Genomic DNA, 25052 nt, shown 5'->3' with positions numbered 1-25052 from the left:
CAGTAATATTGATTTCTCCCCCCAATTTCTCAATTTCTCCCTTATTTTTATTTGTCAGGCCCACTTTCTTTCAACAGTACTTTCTTGAATAGGAAAGTAATCCCTAGATTCTTTGTACTTACTCACAGAAAGAGAAGTGACTTAATGTTGTATACTGTCCTATAGTGAATAAAATGGCCTTAACGCAGTCATAATATTTGCATAGTACAGGAATAATGTGTTTCTAAAACTGACACCTTTTAATAAAATAAGTCATGTTGACGTATGTACCACTATGCAAATACCACACTATTATTGCTGTGTATTCAAAGCCCCAGGAAATAATATGTAGCCTGGTAACTTCAGAAGAGTACTCTAAGCCAGCGTGAGTAAAGGACTTGGACAAGGTATTAGGCCTAAGAAATGTCTGGCAGGATGGCTGCTTGTCCATTGTTTCCCCCCAAATTCGTCTCCAGTATTAAATGCACAAACAGTTAAATGTTTTAAGGCAGAGGATGAGCAGGCTTATCTTCTTAAGTCTTAGGGCCTGACACTGCCAGTAAAGCAGACACAGATTTCATTGTTACTGCTAGCAGACAGTAATTGCTATCTGCCCTCCTGGATGCAAGGCTTGTCTTTGGATTAAGCATGTTGGTGGTATGGTGGGGGCGGTTGTTGCATAGGCTGGTTATTACCTCATTGGGGGGAAGAAAGAATGCCGCCTCTCCAAGGACAGTATGGCAGGAGATAGCAACGGATAGCAGAGGATAGCAGGGTAGAGCAGCAGAGGCACAGTTGCTGTTGCCATTAGTTGAGTGTATATATTTTGAAACTAATCTGTCTCAAAGAGATAGTCGCTGTGTGTCTTCAATTCCATTAAGTTGATTTACATTATTTACCTTAGGCTTAGGCGGTACACTCTTGGAAAATTAGGTGATATCTAGAACCTTAAATAGTACTTCGGCTGACACTATAGAGGAACCCTTTGCAGAACCCTTTTTGTTTGCAGGTAGAACTGTTTTAGGGTTCCATGTGGACCCCTTTTCACAGAGGGTTCTACATGGAACTGAAAAGGGTTCTACCTGTAACCAAAAAGGGTTCGACTTGGAACCAAAAAGGGTTCTATCTGTAACCAAAAAGTGTTCTCCTATGGGGACAGCCAAAGAACCCTTTCGGAACCCTTTTTTCTAAGAGTTTATACATTTATATTGTGTATTGTATATTGTATATTGGGGTATTTTGAAGTACAGATGGTATGATTTCCAATACCGTCCCAACAAATAAAATAAATACATTATACTTTTTTTTATTATAAAAAAATGTATTGAATCAGTCACAGGGCATGTTTGTTTACGAAGAGCAAATGGCGAAATGATGATCCACTGTTGAGAACCACAAGATTGGTGATGAAGTTACACTTCAAATTCACTACTAATGTTTGCCAGATGAATATTTTATAACTATAAATGAGCTATCTAAGATGTGCCAAATACATTTTCTCCAGCTCAGGGCTCCAGCTACAGTATGCATTTGGTTTGCTAACTTGCTAGCTATAACGTTAGGTGGCTAGTTTGCAATATCAGGCTTCTTGATTACAGCAGAGACAAGTGTGAGTAGCCTTTTGAGATATAACTTAATGCGCTGGGTTGTCTGTTCTTGCATTTAGTTTATGTTCACTTGCGCTTGTTAGCATTTAGCTAGCGACTGCTATGGGAATTCGCTAGTACTCTGTTAGAAAACTGCAGATAATACCGTATACAGCAACGGTATGAAGGTATGAAAATCTGGATACCGCCCAACCCAAATGTTCCCCCTGTTGCCTGTCAACCAGAAACATGCTAAATAAAGGGTGTGAGTGAGTGAGTGAGTGAGTGAGTGAGTGAGTGAGTGAGTGAGTGAGTGAGTGAGTGAGTGAGTGAGAGTGAGAGTGAGTGAGTGAGTGAGTGAGTGAGTGAGTGAGTGAGTGAGTGAGTGAGTGAGTGAGTGAGTGAGTGAGTGAGTGAGTGAGTGAGTGAGAGAGTGAGAGTGAGTGAGTGAGTGAGTGAGTGAGTGAGTGAGTGAGTGAGTGAGTGAGAGAGTGAGAGTGAGAGAGAGAGAGTGAGAGTGAGTGAGAGTGAGTGAGAGTGAGTGAGAGTGAGTGAGAGAGAGAGACACACAGACACACAGACACAGACACAGACACACACAGACACAGACACAGACACACAGACACACAGACACAGACACAATTCTGTCAGAATGCCTTAGACAAAATAGCCTTAGTTGGTGCAGTTCACTGAGATTGTGCTCATCCTTGTGGATATTGTGTCTGCATGAACAAACCCAGGCCAGTGTGTTTATCTCAAGGCCCAGACAGGGAAGTCAGCATCCAGCCAGCGATGATGAATCACATTGACAGAGGGAATCAGGATGAAATGTTAATGGAAGTCTACTTGTGAACGTAGCTCCCTATGGAATAAGATGAGGATGTATTCCACGGGGAAAACAATTTATGCAGAAATTGGAATTCATATTGTATTTGTTGGCTGTCGGTTCATGGCGGGGATTTATATTGGTTCATTATATGCAACAGCAAGCTGTGAAGTGTATTTTGTATATATGTTGTCAAGGAAACAGCTATATGTTAACCCTTACACAAAAATATGTGATATTTACAGCATTATTGACATGATACTATACACAGCATTTCTGTTGTCTGGCATCTTTCTTACAAATGAGCTGAATGCTGGTGTGATGACCAACACATGCCTCATCTCATTCATGCACCATTATGAACTGATACTGTGTTCCTGACATCTATTGAGGTAGTTTAACCACTGAGCTTTCCCCTATGTAGTGTACCTAAACTCTTGAGAAATCGCTCGGCCACAGTGTCTATCTTCTAAATAAATACTTTTTACGTATTCGTCTGGTATACATAAGGGGATACTTTTTAAAGTTTCTCTCCCTCTTTTTCTCTCTGCGATGTCAAAGTACAGTTTACAGAAGTTGGTTTAAGCTGCTCCATGCCTGGTGTTTATTTGCTAGCAGGCTGGGTTTCTGGCTGAAAGGAGCGGTAATCCTGGCATTAGGCAAACATCACAGAGTGAGGCTGACAGGTTCAGTCTCCTCCGCATCTCCAGACTTAGGGCTGGGAGCTGCGGGTAGAACGCTGACACTGATACTCCCCACATGCAGGAACGGTCTCTTTATCCAAGAAGGATCTCCGTCCTTCATCTTCACTCACTTAGACTGGTGTGAACCCACAGCACAGAACTTCTCTCTGTCGCTCTTTCTCTCTCTCTCTTTCTCGCTTCACTTTTATCTTCCATACAGTCTGGTCAGACAGGAACTCGTAAACGGGATGTCTTTAGATCTAACGCGAGAAGGAGGTAATGGAGAAGGTTAAAAGGTCAACATGAAAGCAACAGGAAGTTGTTGAATTCGGAGGTGGAGCTTGTAGGTTTACAAGGAGGATACCAACAGCTAAAATACGTTTTTTGGGGGGGAGAATAATAGTTTTTTTCAGTGAACGTATCTGTGAATAGTGACGTTGTTCCTGTTAAATGATACCACGATCATTTTTGTTATGGTGTCATGAGGATGTCATTGCCAATTATGCATAGTGATTGTAAACTACAATCAATTGTTTTTCTGTCAGTTTACCGATCTTCCCCCCTGCATATTATTTCTTTACTGTTCCAGTTATGTACATGTTACTCCCTGCCTTGGGTGTTCCTTGAAAGCAAGGCTAAGGCAACACACCCTCCTCAGGCCCTCTAGGGAAATGTATGGCCATGATCTATTGCCCCGGTGACTGAATTAATGAAAGATTTCCATTAGAAACATTTTATGACACGGCCGATATGAGAAGTTATCAATCAAAAATGTCCTGTGACACAGCAAGGAAAATTACTTATTGAAGAACCGTCAATCGTGCTTAGGTAACACCTGTGATGGGAGGGAGATAAAGTGTATCAGTTCATCCCACCGGGCCATCCGTGTGATTGAGATGCTGCAAGGGAAGCTTGTATACCCTGCAGTGTTCACTGGTTCCAACTAGTAGGGGGCTCTTACTCTGGTGGGTTGCTGCTGTTTATTTTATGTGATAAAACTTCACATCACAAGATTCACATTCTGGCCAGGGGCCATGGTCCGAGATGGGTTGCTGTAGTGTAACTTCAGTCAACAGCATGCATTACTAGTGTCGTCCACTGTTACATTTAGAATTAGCTGGTGTCGTTAGTAGTGGGATAAGCAGCCAAGCATGCAAGTAGGCCATGTGCCCGTGGACTTGCACTTGCATTACATCAGTTTGTCTACAATCCTGTAGAATATCTGAAGGATGTTCTTGTTTTTGAAAATGTCACTATCTGCTTTTCTCCTCTGACTTTTGTAGTGTAACACACAGTACATGTACGTTGGTGAAACTTCACGATCGGTTGCTCTTTGTGGACTTTTCACTCATTTAGAGGAAGCATACACCAGCATCAGTAATCTGCATATTTCCCAAGAAAATACATGCCAAGCTGCTCCCAGTTCCTGTATTTGCCTCAACAACATGATGCAGGGTATATTATCGTATTGGGAATGACTGAAATCATACAGCTTAAACAAGTGTTGACTGTAACAATGAAATGGTCTTATGAATATGAACCAATCATTTTAGCCCCATATACGTAAGCTTAAATGGTTTCACTGTATTGCTAATGGCTAATGGTACAGTACAATTGCATCTGCAAATGTTGACATTCAGTGAGCTCTGTGCCCTGATTGGCTTGGCTTGGGCCTAATCAGTCAAGGTTTAGTTCAGTAGTAGAGACACTGGTCTCTAAAGCACAATATCCAATTAGGTGGAGCAAGGCTAAGTCACAGAGCAGGTGAGGGGGGTTGTCTCGTCAGTGCTCTCTCCCCTCCCACCTTAGCAGTCTCTTCACGTCCAGACGTACTACTACAATAGGCTAGGCTGCACCATTCCCACGGTACACTCTTAGAAAAAAAAGGTGCTATGTAGAACCTAAAAAGGTTATTCGGCTGTCCCCATAGGAAAACCCTTTGAAGAACCCTTATTGGTTCCAGGTAGAACCCTTTTGGGTTCCATGTATACCCCGTTCTACATGGAGCCCAAAAGGGTTCTACCTGAAACAAAAAATAGTTCTATCTTGAACCAAAAAAGCTTCTCCTATGGGGACAGCCAAAGAAACCTTTTGTAAACCTTTTTTTATTCTCAAATTCCATTAGGTTCTGTTGTTTTCATTGCAAAGATTGGATGTCCAGTTGTCCAGAGTGACTTCTAGCTGCCACGCTATCTCATTTCCCCTGGCCTGCCTATTAGCTTGAGGAGATTAGCATCGTACTTGTTCAGATCAGATTGCTCTGCTAGAGCAGCCAGCCATTTGCCAAGTCTGTGGGAGTGCTCATGTAGAAAGGGAATAATCCAGGGTTGAGAATCCTAGACAAAAGTCAATATCACACCCATTATTACCACGAGGGAGTGGGCAAAATGTGTGGTCCCCGGTCTTCACACACACAGATGGATGCAACAACTGCTCATTCGCACATCCCTCTTGAATACTGTGACAACCTGTTTGTTAGCAAGACAAGTGAATGGAACCATATGAAAAACATGGCATTGAGCTTGTGGAAGTGTAGTTGTGCAGATGTGTTTGTAAACATGGACACATGGTTGGGTTAAAGTTGTTTGCTTGAATCACTCTGATGAGGTTTCTCTCCCCTTGCAGGAGTGTTGTAAATGTTGATGGAGCTGTTTTCAGGTTGGAAACGTTGCACACCACACCAGTATATTTCCTCTCTAACTCTATTACTTCGTGGTCAAGGGCTGAGGATGGGTGGCATAACATCACACCTTTCCACTCCACAAATCCCTCATGCATTTATACCAGTCAAATTGATAAATGTGATCTCGCAACTGTATTGATGTGAAGACTTTTCTCATTTAGGCTTTTGCCTCTGAGGGGAAAGGCCTGTGAATATATAATTCCCACTGAAAAGGAATGTCATTGTTTTATTGTTTTCTCATTTATCTACTGTGAGAGCTCCCTCCAGAACTGACCCATCCCTCAGACTCTTCTCTGTACTCAAACTCATTTTGGGATTCATACCTCGTAGAGTCAACACTTTCAATGAGACCCACAGCAGTGCTTATTTATTTTGCACTAAACCACACAGCTTGTCTCAGTTACTCGATTGATTCCTTGTGCATGTTTACTCACATGAAGCAGCCATTCTTGTGCATGTTTACTCGCATAAAGCAGCCGTTCATGTGTTGTGGGGCTTTATTCATTACACAAATTCTGTTGCAATTCTGTTGCAAAACGATTTACTCCAAACGGAAAATGTTTTGCAACGAAAACAAGAGTTTCTATTGGACATATTCAGGTAGGTCCGTCCCCGTTATTTTCTTTTCTGTTTTCTTCTGAATGATTCTTAAACGGTAAACGATTTATGTTGCATTACGTAATGAATACACCCCTGCTTGATATTGTGAGGTGATGTCGTAGCCCTAGTTTGTTTCCGGCCCCTTTGTATTTTTGGGGGACATAGATTTGAGTGTGATGGAATTATTCAACGTGACAATTCAGAGCCCTATCACATTTACACAGTGTGCTAGGCTGTCATGGTGTCATCTTTTTAGGTAATTTGACATTTAGCTTTTGTGAATATTTTTGCCATTGTGCCGCGGCTCAGTAAGAGGCTATATTTTCAGCCTGCCCTTCTGAGTGGTGCATTTGTTTGGTCAAACAGAATATCAGAGAGGGCTGATGATCTTGGTTGTGCCGCCACATTTAGCTCACTCTCCAGATCCAGTTCCTTAAAAAGGAATGGAATGGAAATACATGGGTTAACAGCATGATTACAAGAATGGCATACATCAGAGAAGAAGACGGAGCTCTATCAGAGGAGGTAGATAATTGGATCAAAAGGGAAAAGTCGTCTGGTACCAAGCCACCTTATCTGTAATCATTTTCCCTTCTGCCCGCCGTCTCAGTATCAACCCGCTCCAGATTGATTAAGTTGTGTGGCCTGTATCATCTTGCGTGATTGGCAGCACTGGGAAAGGTTCTGATATTTAAATGTGTAACCTCATTCTTTTTGGGGCCAATCTTTAAAGCACCAGCCTTCATAAATGATTTTCCAGGCAGAGTGAAGAAGCATCTTGTACTGCGGACTGCTTTTTGCCGCTCCGCATCGGGAGATGAAGAGAGCAGGAGACATGAGAGTGGGTTATATGACACATGGTATTTAATACTGTTTGCTGTGCAGTGCAGTGCTGAAGCTCCCTGGACTGTAGCTGACCCTGTGTTGTCAGTGACCGTCTTGGTTATGTTTACTTTGGCGACGCTCCTGTGGAAAACGTCAAGCCTGCCCTGTTCGGTTCAGTTCAAGACATCCACCTCAGGATGTGTTGAAAGGCCTCAGTGGTACAGTACTGTCAGATCAGGAAAAAAAAATCATTGTTTCAGTTTGCTAGAAATTCTCCTCATCTGTAATGTGCAGATCAGTGCTATTGGACTTGAAAGAGAGCCTACAAAGTGTTTACTCAGCCAAGGATCGCCTAATTGTTGTTTTCGATCATCTTTAGAATTAATTTACCCTTGTTGGACAACAGTGAGCAGCAGTGCCAGTCATTATAATGTGTCTTGATCAAGAGGTATACTGTACACTACAAACCAGGCTAATGAGAGGCGGAATTAATTGTGCAAGGGGAAATGACTGCAGTTTTACGGGCTCCTAACCAATTGTGCTATTTTGTGTGTTTTTTTTGTTTTTTTTGTTGTTTGCAACTTATTTTGTACATAATGTTTCTGCCACTGTCTCTTAGCTTCTGGATATCAGAACAGCAATTAATCACCTCAAACTGGACGAAAATTGCTTCCTTAACGAGGCGTCCGTGAAGGATTTACTCCAGATACCGGATCAGGCCCAAATCCCTGTCATTCACATGAAGAGAAGCTGCCGATTCACGGGACGCAGGTCTGTGTGCCTTGTGAGAATTTGTTGGCGAGTGTGTAACCCGCCTTTTTCATCAGTCCTATTGGCCAACCTGCAATCATTGGGGAATAAAATGGATGAGCTCCGTTCAAGACTATCCTACAAACATGACATTCAAAACTGCAATATCTTATATTTCACAGAGTCGTGGCTGAACGACCACATGGATGATATGCAGTTGGCTGGTTTTTCCGTGCATTGGCAAGGCAGAACAGCTGCCTCCGGTAAGACAAGGGTTGGTGATCTGTGTCTATTTGTCAATAATAGCTAGTGCGCGAAATCAAATATTAAGGAAGTCTCAAGGTTTTGCTCACCTTAGGTAGAGTAACTCATGATGAGCTGTAGACCACACTATTTTTTCACACTATTTTTTCATCTATATTTTTCATAGCTGTCTATTTACCACCACAAACCGATGCTGGCACTAAGACCGTACTCAACCAGCTGTATAAAGCCATAAACAAACAATTAAATGCTCATCCAGAGGTGGCGCTCCTAGTGGCCGGGAACTTTAATGCAGGGAAACTTAAATATGTTTTACCTCATTTCTACCAGCTTGTTTCATGTGAAACAAGAGGAAAAAAACTCTAGACCACCTTTACTCCACACACTCCAGACGCGTACAAAGCTCTCCATCGCCCTCCATTTGGCAAATCTGACCATAATTCTATCCTCCTGATTCCTGGCTACAAGCAAAAACTAAAGGAGGAAGTACCAGTGACTCGCTCAATACAGAAGTGGTCAGATGATGCAGATTCTAAGCTGCAGGACTGTTTTGCTAGCACAGACAGGAATATGTTCCGGGACTCATTCGATGGCATTGATGAGTATAAACACATCAGTCACCGGCTTCAAGAATGACGAAATTTGGCTTGCCACCTAAAGCACACACAAACTTTTAGAGATGCACAATTGAGAGCATCCTGTCGGGCTGTATCACCGCCTGGTATGGCAACTGCACCACCCACAACCGTAGGGCTCTCCAGAGGGTGGTGCGGTCTGCACAACGTATCACCGGGTGCAAACTATCTGCCCTCCAGGTCACCTACAGCACCCGATGACACAGGAAGGCTAAACAGATCATCTAGAGCAACAACCACCCGAGCTACTGCCTGTTCACACCACTACCATCCAGAAGGCGAGGTCAGTACAGGTGCATCAAAGCTGGGACTGAGAGACTAAAAAGTTGCTTATATCTCAAGGCTATCGGACTGTTAAACAGCCATCACTAACACAGAGAGACTTCTGCCTTCATACAGACTTGAAATTATTGGCCATTAACAAATGGATCACTAGTCACTTTATTAATGCTACTGTAATAATGATGTTTACATATCTTGCATTACTCATCCCATATGTATATACTGTATTTCATATCTATTGCATTTTGCCTATGCCGCTCGGTCATTGCTCATCCATATACTGTATTTATATGTATATATTCTTATTCCATCCCTATACTTAGATTTGTGTGTATTAGGTAGTTGTTGTGGAATTGTTAGATTACTTATTGATATTGCGCCACTGTCTGAACTACAAGCACAAGCATTTTGCTACACTCGCAATAACATCTGCTAACCATGTGTATGTAACCAACAAAATGTGATTTGTTTTAAGTGCATCGATGACGTTGTCTCCCAGTGACCGTATGTACATACCCCAACCAGAAACCATGGATTACAGGCAACATCTGCACTCAGACTAACCATCAAACAGGCAAAACGTAAATACAGGACTAAGATTGAATCCTACTACACCCGCTTCGACACTCGTCGGATGTGGCAGGGCTCAAGCTGTTCATTGACTACAGCTCAGCGTTCAACACCATAGTGCCCTCAAAGCTCATCACTAAGCTAAGGACCCTGGGACTAAACACCTCCCTCTGCAACTAGAGCCTGTACTTCCTGACAAGCAGCCCCAATGTGGTAAGGGCAGGCAACAATACATCTGCCACGCTTGCGTGGCCAAGCACGACTCCAACACCATCATTAAGTTTTCCAACGGTACAACGGTGGTAGACCTGATCACCAACAACAATGAGACAGCTTATAGGGAGGAGGTGAGAGACCTGGAAGTGTGGTGCCAGGACAACCTTTCCCTCAACGTGCTATTTAATTTTTTACTTTAGTTCATGTAGTAAATATTTGTCAACTCAATACCCCATAATGACAAAGCAAAAACTGGTTTGTATAAATACATTTTTGCAAATATATTACAAATAAAAATGGAAATATCACATTTACATAGGTATTCAGACCCGTTACTCAGTACTTTGAAGCACCTTTGGCAGCGATTACAGCATCGAGTCTTCTTGGGAATGATGCTACATTCTTCCATTCTTCTCTGCAGATCCTCTCAAGCTCTGTCAAGTTGATGCCGAGCATTGCTGCATAGCTATTTTCAGGTGCTGCCACCACCATGTTTCATCGTAGGGATGGTGCCAGGTTTCCTCCAGACGTGATGCTTGTCATTCAGGCCACAGAGTTCAATCTTGGTTTCATTAAACCAGAGACTCTTGTTTCTTGAGAGTCTTTTGGTGCCTTTTGGCAAACTCCAAGTGTACTGTCATGTGCATTTTACTGAGGATCTGCTTCCGTCTGGCCACTACAATAAATACCTGATTGGTGGAGGGATGCAGAGATGGTTGTCCTTCTGGAAGTCTCTCCAATCTCCACAGAGGAACTCTCTGTCAGAGTGACTATTGGGTTCTTGATCACCTCCCTGAAGGCCCTTCTCCCCCTGATTGCTCAGTTTGGCCAGGTGGCCAGCTCTAAGAAGAGTCTTGGTGGTTCCAAACTTCTTTCATTTAAGAAGATTGGAGGCCACTGTGTTCTTGGGGACCTTCGAAGCTGCAGACATTTTGGTACCCTTCCCCAGATCTGTGCCTCGACACAATCCTGTGTCGGAGCTCTATGGACAATTCATTCAAACTCATGGCTTGGTTTTTGCTCTGACGTGCACTGTCAACGGTTGGACCTTATATAGACAGGTTTGTGCCTTTCCAAATCATGTCCAATCAATTGAATTTAGCACAGGTGGAATCCAATCAAGTTGTAGAAACATCTCAAGGATGATCAATGGAGAGAGGATGGACTTGAGCTCAATGCCAATTCTCATAGCATAGAGTCTAAATACTTACTTAAATTAGGTATTTCTGTTGTTGTTTTTTTATACATCTGCAAAAATTTCGAATAACCTTTTTTCGCTTTGTCATTAATGGGGTATTGTGTGTAGATTGCTGTGGAATTGTTTTTATTAATCCATTTCAGAATAAGGCTGTAACGTAAAAAAAATGTGGACCAAGTCAAGGGGTCTGAATACATTTCGAAGGCACTGTAGGGTTACCGTAGGGTGTATAGTAAGGTGTCAAATTATTATTCTGTTTATTATGCTCTACTAATCAAGCATTGATTGACTGAATAAGCAGCAGTTTGTGGAAACTGGCTGATCATTAGCTTCCACTGCTTTGGCATCCACCCTGAGGTCTCCCTCCATAGGATAGTGGAACACAACACTTTATTTGCCCCATCATCAGATAATAGATGTCATCAGTGGATCCTTCTCACCCTGGGTGGAGCTGTTCAGTCCAGAAGCCTCTCTCTCTCTTCACTACTTTACTCAGTGCTGGGTGTTGTTAGTGTGGTGTGTTCCTGTGTTCACACCGCTGTGTACAGTCCATGTCTGTTCTTGCCAGGCTGATGTCAGGGCTATTCCCACCCTGCGAGAGCTGCAGAGGCTGGTGTAAATGACCTAACTGTCAGTCAGTCACCACTGAACTGTTTATCTGTTGGACTCTCATTGGGGCTTCAACCACTACCACTGATGCACATCTGCAGGTATTTCGTTAAATCCCAGCCTCCTCCTTGCCCATTAGACAACTCGATGGGTAGTGTAGCGTATGCTGAATATGAATGAGTAGGTGTTTAATGGTAGACATGCCACATCTCAGGACTCTGAACAAGATAAACACGCGCAGGAGCTGTATTTTCATGGGGCCCTCTCGTGAACGTTGTAGATGAAATACATGTCTGTTATTGTTCATGGTCGCCGCCTGTCCCTTGCTAACATGTTGATGCAACAGCAAAGGTAATATTGTTAGGCTGGTAATGTATTTATGGAGGAAGTTAAGGGTGTTTGGGACTATGGGCCTAAACCTGGATTGGGTGTGTTTTACTCACAGTGGAGCGGTAGTAATTCCTAGCTATGGCTAGAGCATGGCAACATTTCTTTACTCTGAGAGGGTTCTCTTGTTGTTTAGTATCTGCTGCTGGCTCTCTGCCAGTGTTGGTCTTGATTAGCCCGCCATTATGTTCCACAAAAACAAGAGACACTTTATAATTTAAAGTGTGTGTATAGGGTGTAAGCTTTCAGAATGTCCACATGTATTAGTACTTACAGTAAGAAAAATACCAGACACCTCTGTGCTTTGTTTGTGGTCGTTTTCAGCAGGGATTTTGAGGGATTCTATACTTCAACCCCCCCATTTGGTTCGGAGGCAAAATAATAATTCACTCTGAAAGTTTGCACATGTGTAATCATTCATCTCAGTCAGTAGTCAGAGGCGGAGAGATGTCATCAAAAGAGCATTTGACACCAAGACTGAACAGACTGAAACAATTTAGTTGCCACAGTGACTGCAATTCAGCAAAGACCACATTTCCCTGGGTTTAGTCGTGTGTGTCGGAAGGTAATGAAAGGGCTTTGAAGAGCACGCTGTAGTTAAATAATTTTGTGCTCAATTTCTTTTCGCTATTATATGATGCCCTGTTGGTTGGTTTTGATGTGACGAAGAGATTGGTTGTGAATTGAGCTCCTCTGTCCTGTGACATGATTTATGACGACTAAGATTAACTATCAAACATTCATTTGTCAGAAAGAACTGTCTGCAGTTAGGAGGCACAACAATGCCTGCATTGTGCCCTGTAGTGTCTAAATTAGAAATGATAAAGCTGTTTTCTGGAACATCATAATCGATTCAGCTCCCATGTATCATTTCATAGTATATTATTCAGTTAGCAATTCTGTGTTACTTTTCTATGTTTGTTGGCTCTGTCGACTCCATTTGTCATTTACAATAGACAGTTCCATAGGAACACTGGCATGTCTCCTGCCCCATCCTGCTTATCAATCAATTATTGCTTGACTTCCTGGTCAAGGTTCATGAAACAAAACAGCCCCCATAGTGGTATATGTACAGAATCTCATATTGGTTTGAAAAAGGAAAATGCACAGGGCTAACAGAGATTCCAAGGGCTTATACCCAGGCCTTCTGTCTATTGTTGTGCCAGCATGTCTATAAAGTAGGTGAGGTGAGGGAAAAAATAGCCTTAGCGAGAAGGAAATTCAACAACCAAGGTCGTTCCCTTGGTTTTATTTGTATTCTCCTCGCTGTTAAAGTGAATCTCCCAGTGAATAATGTTTTCACTCTCTTTCTGAATGAGATCCACAGGAGCATGGAGAGAACCCCCCCCATCCCTCCATCCCTCCATCTATCTTCTCTCTCTCTCTCTCTCTCTCTCTCTCTCTCTCTCTCTCTCTCTCTCTTTCCCTCTTTTTCCCTCTTTTTCCCCTCCAACGAACAATACGGAGCCAGTGAACAAATGTGCTGGGGATAAATAAACAACTTTTATCATACAACCCCCCAAAAAACATCTACCATTTGGCTCAGGATAAAAGGACTCTGAATTAAATGCTTATACTCGATTAGATTAACGCTGCAGTAATTGTCAGGGTTGATTTATTGAGGTAATTTGTTGCCACAACACACAAGAAACATCAGCATGGTCACGGGCTGATGTAAATACAGTTAGCAATCAGGGGCCAACTCTTAGATGCTGATAATTATGTACAAAAAATGGTGCTGCCCTATTAAGTCTGCCCCGACACCAGGATCCAATCATAGAAGCTCTCCTATTAATTCAGCATATTGGCCAGGATGCAGTCCAGTAGAACTACCACTCCTGATGCTGCTCAGTTAATCACAACAGGTCTATTTCAATAAGACCCAGCCTGCCATCGTTCTATGAAGCATATTACCCTGCTAATCCAATTGTTGTTTGATTACTTGCAATGCAGCTCTCTTGATGTATATATATATATATATATATATATATATATATATATATATATATATATATATATATATATCTGACAGATTGCATCGGCTATGAAAATCAGATGCTTTAATTGTTTCATAATCTTTTTTCTTCTCTGTCTTCTCTTTGCAGGCTAAAGTAAAGAAGTTATCGAGGAAGGAACCAGCAGTGCTACAATGAGGTCTGAGGCCTTGTTGCTGTATTTCACGCTACTGAAGATTGCAAGGGCTGGCTTCCCAGAAGACTCTGAGCCAATCAGTATTTCACATGGCAACTGTGAGTACCCCGAGCTGTTTCCAACTCCCCCAAAACACCCTGCTATCCAACCACCACCCTCTACCCCCCTTTCACTCTGAGTGCTTTTGGAAGGTAGAATGTAGTTTGGTGCCCAGGGAATAAAAAAAAATAGGAGTTAGGAGCAGAATCTGAAACGGAGCCCACCCTACATCAAAGGATAATCCTGTATTTTCCTGTTGGGGCTTTCATGCAGTGTGTGATAGTATAAATACCATATGAGGCTAAGATAGGTTTATTGAGCTTTCTCTCTGTTTGGGTAGACTCTATATTCCTCCCAGCCATACATCCTCCAGCAACCTCCAGCAACCTGTCTTTCTATCAGGATTTTTAAAAACATATTGCCTTGTGTGGGAGGGAGGGGGGGGTTGCTTCTGATATTTATTGTTTTTGTTCCCCCTTCTCACAGATACAAAGCAGTATCCGGCTTTCTTTGGACACAAACCAGGAAGAAACAATACACAACGGCACAAACTGGATATCCAGCTCATCATAATAATGAACCGAACGTTGTATATCGCTGCCAGGTCAGTTCCTGCACTTTTTCTCGCAGGCCACTAGCTCTCATATCAGTTCGAGTTTTTGATATTCCCCACAAAGTCATATCAGATGAGATTACAATGAATTGGGAATATGTGATGCTATTTTAATCCAATAATGTGAGGCCGTTCCTTGTGTAATGTCAGGTAATTTCATTGTACTCTATGTGAATGTTATTTTGATTTCATTATTGAAATGTATTTGGGGGAGGCAGGGTGAAGTAGCATATTAATAATAATTTTGTACATCCCATTTCTGTTTAAGTGGATACGCACACAAAGAAATGGTATAAAATGTCAAACCAAAACAAGGTATACCAGTTCAATTCAATTAAAATCAACTAGATTCAAATCCACTGAATACAATTCCATTGATTTAATGTAAATCAATAAATAATTTTTTTAAATGTGTGTGTTGAAGAGGCTTAAAAAAAGACACTGACTTAGCCAGACTGGTATCTTTTGGCAGACAGAGGTGCACAGCGGATAAACTATATTCTATTTTAAGTATGATACTGTTTGTGGCTATTTCTCTTTGTATTATTATTGTATCTTATTATTATAGTCCATCAGTCTTGCTGTAAAAGTTCTTCCAAGCACCTCAAAGAACTTTCTTGCAACCTTGTGGCCCCACTGAACACAGGCTATAAATAAAGGGTCTAGGGCTGAAACTGAGGTTGTCTGACAGAGATGCCAGAGTCTGCATCAATAGTTTTTTCCATGGGGAAAGGATATTGATTTCATTTGACACCATTTGACACATTTTTGTGTATCATTATTTTTTCTGGAACTCAAATGTACTAATCAAATCAAATGTATTCATATAGCCCTTCGTACATCAGCTGATATCTCAAAGTGCTGTACAGAAACCCAGCCTAAAACCCCAAACAGCAAGCAATGCAGGTGTAGAAGCACTAGCTTGCTTGGACATGGGAAAAAAATATAATAATAGACCTTACATGTTACAATGTGAACAAAGCCACATCATTCTCCACTGCATTGGAGGATACAGATACGGATTTGTGTCTTTTTTTGTATTGGCCCAATAACATAGTAGATTGATTTGATGCTTTTGAAAGCAACAATGGGTTTCTGAAAGCGCTACAAAATAAGTGGCCATTGAAGCCTGGTCTCTAAGTAGCAGGACTGTTTAACACATCTGTGGTCATTAAGGAGGTGTTGGGCGCTTTGGAGTCCTAGCCTTTGGTCTGACTGCTGCCTCCCACCTGCTCCATACCAGGCCTGGGAGAAATGAGAAAGGGAGGGTTTTATTTAGTGGGGGTGGCTTGAGGACAACAAGGTGTATCTCTCAGTAGCGCATTTAAAGGAGACAGGAATTCCGACGGTCACATGGCGAGGGGGGAATGTGACACAGGGATTGTTGGAATTGTTGTCGTTGAGAAGAGTAGATTGATTATAACTGGGAGAAATGTTTGAATCAATAGAATTATGTCACCGAAGCAAAGTGGACACCGAGATTGCTGAGCACAAACGGATATTAACAACTAGATGACCAACAGTATAAAGCAAATAGTTGGATGGTCATTGCAAGAACAGAATTCAGAGTAAGTCAACAGGCCAACCGTACAAACCATACAATGAAAACTTGACCTAATCAGATCTCAGTTGAGGCCCATAAACTGTCTTTACACAGGCAGACCAATTTGGATTATTTTTCCACTAATTGTGACTCACCACCTTCAGTCTTATGTAGCAAAATTGTTGATGTTTTTTTTACTCAGAGCTACAAAATGGTATATCATACATAGCATTTTTGAAGAGCAAAGGGAAAGCATTTCTACTTTGAAAGTTGATACACTTGTAAACTCACTTTTGAGAAAAGGGCCTTTGAATGTTTTGGTACCTACTAGAGAGCTCTCATTTGTCTACACCAATTCAGCATTGTCTACACCCATTCAGCATTGTTCACGCGCTCTTAAGCCAGCCCCACCCATCTCTTTAAGGATTCACATGAGGTCATGTGCTAAACAGTGAGTAGTGTAGTAAAGATCAAGACTAACTGTGGCATTAGGCTCCAAAAATGAAAAATGAAAGAAAAAATATTAGATGACGCCTACCCAGACACACTTGTCTAAATTGATGTCAAAGAAATGCTTTAACCACCAGCCGCATCCAGTGGTGAAAAAGTACTAAATTGTCATACTTGAGTAAAAGTATAAAATTTCATATTCCTTATATTAAATCAGACGGCACAATTGTATTTTTAATTTTTTTTTATTGACGGAAAGCCAGGGGCACAATGTCCTTCAGTATCAAAAGTAAAAATATAAACCATTTCAAATTGCTTACATTAAGCAAACCAGACGGCACAACTTTATTATTTTTAGTTGATGGAGAGCCAGGGGCACGCAATTGTGTTTAGTGAGTCTGCCAGATCAGAGGCAGTAGGGATGATCAGGGATGTTCTCTTGATATGTGTGAATTGGACAATTTTCCTGTCAAAATGTTACAAGTACTTTTGGGTGTCAAGAGTATGGAGTAAAACGTGCAGAATTTTCTTTACGAATGTAGTGAAGTAAAAGTTGCCAAAATTATTAATAGTAACGGAATGTACTAATTCAACAAAAAAATACTTAAGTAGTACTTTAAAGTATTTACTTAAGTGCCTTCATACCAGTACATTAGCATACTTTATATACTGTTACACATGCACTTATCACATATTATTCCATACATAAGTTAAGGCCATGCAAACTGAATTGAAACCTGAGTGAGGTGCACATGTACAGTACATAAACAGGGGCATGCGTCACATATTTATGTGCTGGACACTTGATACGATCACATGATATTGTTGTGGTATGTCACAAAATCATGTTATGACCACACATATCAATATTAATTTTATATATCAATATTTTGCTGTCTGCCTATGTGGATTGTCTCTACAGAAGGTGTAAACGGTACAGCCAAATGGTTACTTGCATAGTAGCAATATCAGAAATAGATAGTGTCAACACAAATACAATATACAGTATGTACAAGAACAATATCAATAGCGATATCAGTGATAGACGAGGTAGTTATATGCATAGAATCAGGGATAAAGTGGCTGAGAAGCAGGATAAACAAACAAAAAATAGTAGCAGCAGTGTATGGCGTGTGTGGTAGGAGAGTGTCATGTGAATAGAGGCACTGCAGATAGTGCCGATGACTGGTCCGTCCAAACCACACATGAAGGGAATCTATATTCGGAGAGCCTGTTTCTGTCCTGTCCTTGACTTTGGTGCAGGGCATGTGATGTCCATAGCCTCTTCGTTGCAAAACTCCCTGATCTTCTCAAAATGCTAGTTTGTCTAGCTGTGTCCAGTCCAGGTGGTGATTTTACAGGCAGACCATCTATGAGAGGAAGGATGTCAGCATTGCACAGCAGCTGAAGCCTGGTCCCGACAGTCCAAACGCTCCTTGGGGAATAACACCAGGCTCCAGAGTGTTGAATCTGTAAAACAGGGAATAACAAACAAAATCTGAATATATTACAACCCTGCACAACATCAATTCACCTCCCAAGCTTAGATAAGAATAATACAATGAAATTATACAATGAAAATTATTTTTTACCTGAAGTACTGGTACTGCTTGATCTGTGGCAGCGGTCTGATGTACGGAGTCAGGTGTTGTTGCCAGCCATAGCTTTCCACCAGCACTGTACCATCCCCCAGTTCAACCAGCTGTGGGATGTAGACCCCTGCCACAGTGCCGTCCTTCACAACACCAGCAATCTCAGACAAAGTGTTCACACTGGTCTTTCTAAAGCGCTGCTTGATGAGGCCGAAGCACGAGTCGGGGACAAACCACTGCCGTTATCACAATTCAGGTCCATACGTGTTTTCCCAACTCCGTAGTTGGTGAAGAAATGGTGCATGTAATTGATGACTGCGCTGGTGCCTTTGGTTGTGCCAGCTCTCTTATTGTGGACTGTATGACTGGTGGATTCGAGTCAGGCGTGTTCTACTGATTGATGCTGAAAGACAAATTCCAGATACAAATATATTAGCATTATTATACACTGCTCAAAAAAATAAAGGGAACGCTAAAATAACACATCCTAAATCTGAATGAATGAAATATTCTTATTAAATACTTTTTTTCTTTACAGTGTTGAATGTGCTGACAACAAAATCACACAAAAATGATCAATGGAAATCAAATGTATCAACCCATGGAGGGTCTGGATTTGGAGTCACACTCAAAATTAAAGTGGAAAACCACACTACAGGCTGATCCAACTTTGATGTAATATCCTTAAAACAAGTCAAAATGAGGCTCAGTGGTGTGTGTGGCCTCCACGTGCCTGTATGACCTCCCTACAACGCCTGGGCATGCTCCTGATGAGGTGGCGGGTGGTCTCCTGAGGGATCTCCTCCCAGACCTGGACTAAATCCTACCCCGGTCAACAGCACTGCACCCCCAACAGCAACTCGCCCAAGCCTTCCCCATTTCTCCTTCTCCCAAATCCATTCAGCTGATGTTCTGAAAGAGCTGCAAAATCTGGACCCCTACAAATCAGCCGGGCTAGACAATCTGGACCCTTTCTTTCTAAAATTATCTGCCGAAATTGTTGCCACCCCTATTACTAGCCTGTTCAACCTCACTTTCGTGTCGTCTGAGATTCCCAAAGATTGGAAAGCAGCTGCGGTCATCCCCCTCTTCAAAGGGGGGGACACTCACCACATCCTCATCGGCAGACTCGACAGCCTTGGTTTCTCAAATGATTGCCTCGCCTGGTTCACCAACTACTTCTCTGATAGAGTTCAGTGTGTCAAATTGGAGGGTCTGCTGTCCGGACCTCTGGCAGTCTCTATGGGGGTGCCACAGGGTTCAATTCTTGGACCGACTCTCTTCTCTGTATACATCAATGAGGTCACTCTTGCTGCTGGTGAGTCTCTGATCCACCTCTACGCAGACGACACCATTCTGTATACTTCCGGCCCTTCTTTGGACACGGTGTTAACAACCCTTCCGGCAAGCTTCAATGCCATACAACTCTCCTTCAGTGGCCTCCAATTGCTCTTAAATACAAGTAAAACTAAATGCATGCTCTTCAACCGATCGCTACCTACACCTACCCGCCTGTCCAACATCACTACTCTGGACGGCTCTGACTTAGAATACGTGGACAACTACAAATACTTAGGTGTCTGGTTAGACTGTAAACTCTCCTTCCAGACCCATATCAAACATCTCCAATCCAAAGTTAAATCTAGAATTGGCTTCCTATTTCGCAACAAAGCATCCTTCCCTCATGCTGCCAAACATACCCTTGTAAAACTGACCATCCTACCAATCCTCGACTTTGGCGATGTCATTTACAAAATAGCCTCCAATACCCTACTCAACAAATTGGATGCAGTCTATCACAGTGCAATGTCACCAAAGCCCCATATACTACCCACCATTGCGACCTGTACGCTCTCGTTGGCTGGCCCTCGCTTCATACTCGTCGCCAAACCCACTGGCTCCATGTCATCTACAAGACCCTGCTAGGTAAAGTCCCCCCTTATCTCAGCTCGCTGGTCACCATAGCATCTCCCACCTGTAGCACACGCTCCAGCAGGTATATCTCTCTAGTCACCCCCAAAACCAATTCTTTCTTTGGCCGCCTCTCCTTCCAGTTCTCTGCTGCCAATGACTGGAACGAACTACAAAAATCTCTGAAACTGGAAACACTTAACTCCCTCACTAGCTTTAAGCACCAACTGTCAGAGCAGCTCACAGATTACTGCACCTGTACATAGCCCACCTATAATTTAGCCCAAACATCTACCTCTTTCCCAACTGTATTTTATTTATTTATTTATTTTGCTCCTTTGCACCCCATTATTTTCATTTCTACTTTGCACATTCTTCCATTGCAAAACTACCATTCCAGTGTTTTACTTGCTATATTGTATTTACTTTGCCACCATGGCCTTTTTTGCCTTTACCTCCCTTCTCACCTCATTTGCTCACATTGTATATAGACTTGTTTATACTGTATTATTGACTCTATGTTTGTTTTACTCCATGTGTAACTCTGTGTCGTTGTATCTGTCGAACTGCTTTGCTTTATCTTGGCCAGGTCGCAATTGTAAATGAGAACTTGTTCTCAACTTGCCTACCTGGTTAAATAAAGGTAAAATAAAAATTAAATAAATAAATAAAGCATCCGCCAACTCCTGGACAGTCTGTGGTGCAACGTGGCGTTGGTGGATGGAGTGAGACATGATGTCCCAGATGTGCTCAATTGGATTCAGGTCTGGGGAACGGGCGGGCCAATCCATAGCATCAATGCCTTCCTCTTGCAGGAACTGCTGACACACTCCAGCCACATGAGGTCTAGCATTGTCTTGCATTAGGAGGAACCCAGGGCCAACTGCACCAGCATATGGTCTCACAAGGGGTCTGAGGATCTCATCGCGGTACCTAATGGCAGTCAGGCTACCTCTGGCGAGCACATGGAGGGCTGTGCGGCCCCCCAAAGAAATGCCACCCCACACCATGACTGACCCACCGCCAAACCGGTCATGCTGGAGGATGTTGCAGGCAGCAGAACGTTCTCCACGGCATCTCCAGACTGTCACGTCTGTCACATGTGCTCAGTGTGAACCTGCTTTCATCTGTGAAGAGCACAGGGTCTGGTAAAGGAAAAACGTCCTGCACGGTGTTGGGCTGTAAGCCAACCCCCACCTATGGACATCAGGCCCTCATACCACCCTCATGGAGTCTGTTTCTGAACGTTTGAGCAGACACATGCACATTTGTGGACTGCTGGAGGTCATTTTGCAGGGCTCCGGCAGTGCTCCTCCTGCTCCTCCTTGCACAAAGGCAGAGGTAGCGGTCCTGCTGCTGGGTTGTTGCCCTCCTACGGCCTCCTCCACGTCTCCTGATGTACTGGCCTGTCTCCTGGTAGCGCCTCCATGCTCTGGACACTACGCTGACAGACACAGCAAACCTTCTTGCCACAGCTCGCATTGATGTCCCATCCTGGATGAGCTGCACTACCTGAGCCACTTGTGTGGGTTGTAGACTCCGTCTCATGCTACCACTAGAGTGAAAGCACCGCCAGCATTCAAAAGTGTCCAAAACATCAGCCAGGAAGCATAGGAACTGAGAAGTGGTCTGTGGTCCCCACCTGCAGAACCACTCCTTTATTGGGGGTGTCTTGCTAATTGCCTATAATTTCCACCTGTTGTCTATTCCATTTGCACAACAGCATGTGAAATTTATTGTCAATCAGTGTTGCTTCCTAAGTGGACAGTTTGATTTCACAGAAGTGTGATTGACTTGGAGTTACATTGTGTTGTTTAAGTGTGCCCTTTATTTTTTTGAGCAGTGTACAATAGATGCGAAATGGCGTTCTGAGATATCACTACACACAGTTCACACAGTTCACACATCTAACGTCAGCTGGCTCACTAACAGCAAGCTTTAACTAGTAATACAAACAGATTGTCATAGCTAGCTAAAGTTAACCAATAGGTTCAATGTTAGCTAGCAAACATTAGGCTAAATCTAGCGATGCAAAATGGCATTCTGAGAAAACATCACTAACGTTACATACCCCTCATACACATAAGTTAATGTTAGCTAGCAAGCCAGCCACCTAACCTCAGCTAACGTTAGCTAGCTAACAGCAAGTTTTAACTTGGGATCTGTCGTTTAGACATGTTACATTTACATTAGCTAGCTAAAAAATTAACTATAATCCCAATCCATAGAGTAACGTTACTAGCAATACAAACCGATTGTCATAGCAAGCTAAAGTTAAACAAATAACGTTAGGTTTAATGTTAGTTAGCAAGCCAGCCATCGAACTCCAGCTGGCTAGCTAACTGCAAGCTTTAGCTTGCAATGAAAATAACTTTCTGACAAAATGAGAAACGTATAACGTTAATATCTGAATCCTTAACTAGATTCTTACCGGTATACATGAATGAAAGCTTCACTGCAGACTGCAACCCCTTTTATAAGACATCCTGTATTGTTTCCATTTAGTTTGCACAGCTTGTTTGGCCCTTTGTGTTGCACTGATTTCAAAACGTGTTATTTTCAGTGTGAGAGAGTCAGCATGCGTCGTCCAGAAAGTAGTCCATCACAACTTTTTCCCACTGACCTTTGTCGATAGTGCCTGATAAATTCAGGGCAGCAATGCTATTGAGAGCAGAAGAAGCATATTTGCAGGTCTCCATGGCTAACATTATATCTTTCAAAAATACTATTATGAGCAGCTCATTTTATAGACAAAAGATGCAACACCACAGACCAATCCAAACTCATCTTTCGGCATGTCCAGCCCACTCATTATTTCAGCCAATCATGGCTAGCGGGAAGGTTGCTGACTTTCTCTGTGGCTAAACCAGCTAGGCTCTTAATTTAAATATTGTATTCGTATTTACAGATGACATACAAGTTTGATATTAAGGCACATGAAAGTTCACATGTTTGGCATTTTTGCCAAAAAAACAAACATATTTTTTACATTTTTTTAAAAATATGTTCAATAGGCTCTCATGTGAAGTCGTGACTTGAGACGTACGCCTAGTTTCCTGAATCGGGTCACAATTGGTCTTTTGACCAATCAGATCAGCTCTTTTGCCAGGATTGGGCTGCCGGTGTATAGTCATAACCCAGTGAAATGTGTCTGTTGTGGACCAGTGTTGAGGGCCCAGTTTTGTGGGGACAGTGTTGAGGGCCCAATGCTGTGGGTCCAGTGTTATGGCCATTATGCCATGCCTGAAGACCAGAAATCTCAGTGTGCAGCCTGCAGATGGTCAGTGGAAACCATGTCCAAAACCAAACTCTGTTTCAGGCCATTTTGTGAATGGTATAAATCCTTTTGGTTCTTGTTTTACGCTAGCAATAACACCACAAGCTCTTTTAGCAGCAGGACATGCAAACATATCCACTGCCAAAATTGTAAATAGATGAAAGTGTCTTAATCTGGAGAAAAAACGTAATCTTTGGCAATGCTGGAGCTCCAACATATGCTGTAATTGACATTATTTGGTCTTTTTGGGAGTAGTTTTAAACAGTTATCTTGATTAGGTCATTCTCTTTAGTCATTTGTGGCTTGTAATATGTTAATTCTTCCATAGTTATGCATTCAGTTCATGTCATTGGTTTAATATTCTGTATAATTTTCTCAATTCCTTTTTATAAAAGACATAATCCACATGCCAGGATATTACACATTTGAATCAGTCATGTTCTTTGACTAGCTGTTAGTCTAATATCTTAATGGGAAGAAAACCAAAACGTTTACTTTTGAGTAATATCTTTTTAGTCTATTTTATTTTGATTTATGTAACCTTTATTTAACTAGGCAAGTCAGTTAAGAACAATTTGTGTCATTGGCCTATCTAGTAATTCTCATGGTGATGAGCAATGACATTATGTTTAATGTAATATTTGTCTGCTTTAATTTACCATATTTCTAAGCTAAAGTATGCATACATCAATGTTGTCATGAATTCTAATAAAACTGGGAATTAATGTCACCACCCAGTGAGCACAAGATGTTGAAAATACATATTTCCATGTCTTTTCAACCAAAAATATTTATGTTCAACGTCTTGTGTTCATAGGGCAGTCTGGCTCCTTCTGTGCACTGCCCATACTCAGCCTGGCATCGGTTGTCAGAGGCCTACTCCCTGCTGTATGTTGAGTGTGTTCTTGTGGTGCTGCTGTGTGGGTGTGTGTTTGCTAGCCCTGACCAGGGCCGACTCTGTGATCAGATGAAGAGCAGACACTGAGGCTTAGCCCAGACTTAAGCTCTGTCCTGGTGTCTGCCCGCAGAGACGATCAACCGGCCACTGCTAGCCTGCCAATAACAGCCAGCAGGTACCCCAAGACCCAGGTCATGCCGCATGCTGGGCATAGTCACCATTCCCTGCCCTCAACTCCCGCTAACCATGGCAACGGCACCCACCCTCTGTTTACGCCCCTCAATAAGGGTGGGAATGGTAAAGTCTGCCTGCGTGCATGTGAAAGCATGTCCCCGGTCCTCATGAAAACCCTGGGTATCTTTGGGCTGCCCCACTGGAGGCGCATGGGTCTCAATTATTCTAGTCGCCATCAAATCCTGTTAAAGCCTGTTAATGATGCGGATTACACTTCCTCTGCCTCTCAGAAGCAGGCCGTAATTTTTTCC

At 42.4% G+C, this 25052-nt stretch overlaps 1 protein-coding gene across 6 annotated transcripts in view; it reads left to right on the top strand.

The window, feature by feature from the left end:
- Positions 1–25052, top strand: part of LOC112263420 (semaphorin-6A) — a 96391-nt gene that overhangs the window by 22655 nt on the left and 48684 nt on the right. For all 6 annotated transcript variants that reach the window (XM_024439602.2, XM_024439601.1, XM_024439600.1 and 3 more), the window contains exons 2-3: positions 14199–14342; positions 14770–14887. In XM_024439602.2, the coding sequence (XP_024295370.1) occupies positions 14243–14342; positions 14770–14887 (218 nt within the window). In that variant the 5' untranslated portion in view covers positions 14199–14242. The remainder of the gene's footprint in view (positions 1–14198; positions 14343–14769; positions 14888–25052) is intronic.

The sequence above is a fragment of the Oncorhynchus tshawytscha genome, linkage group LG12 (assembly GCF_018296145.1).
Source record: "Oncorhynchus tshawytscha isolate Ot180627B linkage group LG12, Otsh_v2.0, whole genome shotgun sequence".
Lineage (NCBI taxonomy): Eukaryota > Metazoa > Chordata > Actinopteri > Salmoniformes > Salmonidae > Oncorhynchus > Oncorhynchus tshawytscha.
The sequence above is the reverse complement of the archived record's forward strand: the minus strand, read 5'-3'. Positions and strand labels throughout refer to the sequence as shown.